The sequence below is a fragment of the Pinus tabuliformis genome, chromosome 9 (assembly GCF_031772625.1).
Source record: "Pinus tabuliformis cultivar Carrire ecotype Pingquan chromosome 9, CPIR1, whole genome shotgun sequence".
Lineage (NCBI taxonomy): Eukaryota > Viridiplantae > Streptophyta > Pinopsida > Pinales > Pinaceae > Pinus > Pinus tabuliformis.
In genome coordinates this window covers 604,682,601-604,685,028 of record NC_142307.1, presented here as the reverse complement: position 1 = coordinate 604,685,028, position 2,428 = coordinate 604,682,601, and the positions used below count along the sequence as shown (strand labels likewise).

Genomic DNA, 2,428 nt, shown 5'->3' with positions numbered 1-2,428 from the left:
TTTGCAAAACCTTAGCAAGTATTGTGCCTCATGAACCATTCAAGTAGAGATCCCTTGACTCTTTTTGAATTTAAGTATGGGGGATTTTCACAGTGCATTATATTAGATATCATTTTTGGGATTCAACTGCGTTAAGTAAGTCATTCAAACGTATGACCATTTCCATGAGAGGTAGTCGTAAAGTGACTAATTTCTCATGATTTTTGAATAGTTCACTTAGCACTCATTGCATCGGGTGATGCTCACAGGGGTGAAGAAGTGGGATTGAAACTAGTGAAATGTGGAGAACGAATCACATAGCATCAATCACCACTTCCGGGGCTTGCACCCGGTAACCAGGACTTCCCAGGAGGTCACCCATCCCAGAACTCCTCTGGCTCAAGCGCGCTTAACTGTGGAGTTTTTTCCACAATCAAGCCCACTTAGCTTGCTACCCCATTTGCAAAACCTTAGCAAGTATTGTGCCTCATGAACCATTCAAGTAGAGATCCCTTGACTCTTTTTGAATTTAAGTATGGGGGATTTTCGCAGTGTGAAATACATTTATATAAAAAATGTATTTCACACTATAAAATTTTATTAACAAAAAAATTGTGATCACATCCTTTTTATATTAAAATTTCCAGTACAAACATGAACACGAAAATTTAAAAGCAATTTAATCTTACGAGGAATCACCTGCCCTCTTCTCTACCGCAGAATTTCACAATTTGTAAGTAGTCTGATCTCAGGAGGAATCTCCTGTAACTTACGACAGCCCTTGAGATTCAGATATTTGAGCTCTTTGAGTTCTGCGATTTCAGATGGCAATGATTCTAGATTATGACATCCGTTGAGATCCAGAAATTTGAGATTTTTGAGATCTCTCATTTCACATGGCAATGATTTTAACCTCTTACATCCACTGAGATATAAAAACTGAAGGTTTGAAAGATTGCTAATGCCTGAATGCACATATTCAATTGGAATATATTTCAGATCAAGATATTCAAGTTGTTTCAATTGCCACAATGATTTTGGCAATAATTGTAGCCCCGTGGTACTTAAACATAACACCCTCAGAAAGACGAGGTCAAGCAAAAATGCTTCTGGAATCTCCTTTAATTCAAGGTTGTATGTTAGAAATAGGCTGACCAATTTTGGACATCTCAATTCCTTGTTTGGTAGAGACGTAATATTGCTATCAATAAGGGAGAGCCTCCTGCAATTATGGCATGTCTCGATGTCGGGGAAAAGGGCGTCGATGTCGGGGCAATGTTGACCTGCCATCGATACAAAATTCTCCTCTTTCTCTGCCATGTCGCGCACAACATCGTGAACTCCAAACGTAACGCTCCAATAACTGGATCCACCAAGTGCTCTCAATTGGAATAACGAACGATCGGTAAGTAACTTTGCATAGCTGTGCGCAGTATCCATTAAGGAGTCCAAATCTTTGCTCTTTACTATACCTTCTGCGATCCAGATGTGCGATATAATGTGCACCGGAATGTTCCAATCCTCTGGAACAATCACACAATACAGAAAACAGGTTTTCAAATGAGCATGGGGTAAACTATCGTAGCTCCATCTCAATTGCTCATACAGATCTCGATCAAGTCGAGGATGAGTAATTGGAAAATTTGAATCCACAGTCTGAATCTGCCTTAAAGCAAGGTTCCACTCATTTACAGCCCAGTTGCTAATCATTGTTGACGCTATGACATTTATAGCCAAGGGCAACCCTTTACACTCCTCCACCACGACTCTAGCAATATGCTCTATCTCGTCATGCACATGCCCGTCTTTGAAAGCTACTTTGCAGAACAATTCCCAGGCTTCCTCTCTTGACAGTGGCTGTATTTGCATGGACTGGTCTGCATTCATTTCTAGAATCAGATCTCTATTTCGAGTAGAGAATACAACTTTGCTCCCTTTGTTCTCGCCAAATTCCACGCCCAATTCTTTCAGAGTGACTGCACTCCACAAATCATCTAAAATCAGGAAAAATTTCTTCGTCCTCAGATGTGCCGACAACTTCATCTTCCGCGAATCAACATCATTATAAGAATAGGCACTGAGATCTAAATTGATTGCAGAAGCCATACGACTCTGCAACTCTAGAATGGAAAATTGGGCAACTGCAACCCAAATCACATGATCAAAAACACCACTTACCTTGTAGGTGTTGTAGACCTTTTTTAGAAACGTTGTTTTGCCAACCCCACCCATCCCATATACAGCAAATATCCAATCGCGGGGGGCCTCTGTAAGCCACCTCTCAAGTCATATTTCAGCAGATCTAATTTCCAACCCTACCAGTCCGGTGTCTGGTTTGTCTTGAAGAAGTAGATTCGCTTGTTGTGGCGCCGCGGACACAATCTGTTGGGCATTGTGAAACACAGAGAAGTCGGTCTCAAGATTGTGAAAGAGCTCATCAAAAGTTGTC

The 2,428-nt window shown here is 40.9% G+C and overlaps 1 protein-coding gene across 1 annotated transcript; it reads right to left on the bottom strand.

Moving 5' to 3' along the window:
* Nucleotides 1–690: 690 nt before the first annotated feature.
* Nucleotides 691–2,211, bottom strand: LOC149150032 (disease resistance protein UNI-like). The gene has a single exon (XM_089442672.1). It carries the CDS (start codon nucleotides 2,209–2,211, stop codon nucleotides 691–693), a length of 1,521 nt encoding a protein of 506 aa, XP_089298798.1.
* Nucleotides 2,212–2,428: the final 217 nt, after the last annotated feature.

Bases quoted from the DNA above. Each gene is read 5' to 3' on its own strand.
- LOC149150032 (XM_089442672.1), bottom strand. From the start codon at position 2,211: ATGGGTGGGGTTGGCAAAACAACGTTTCTAAAAAAGGTCTACAACACC.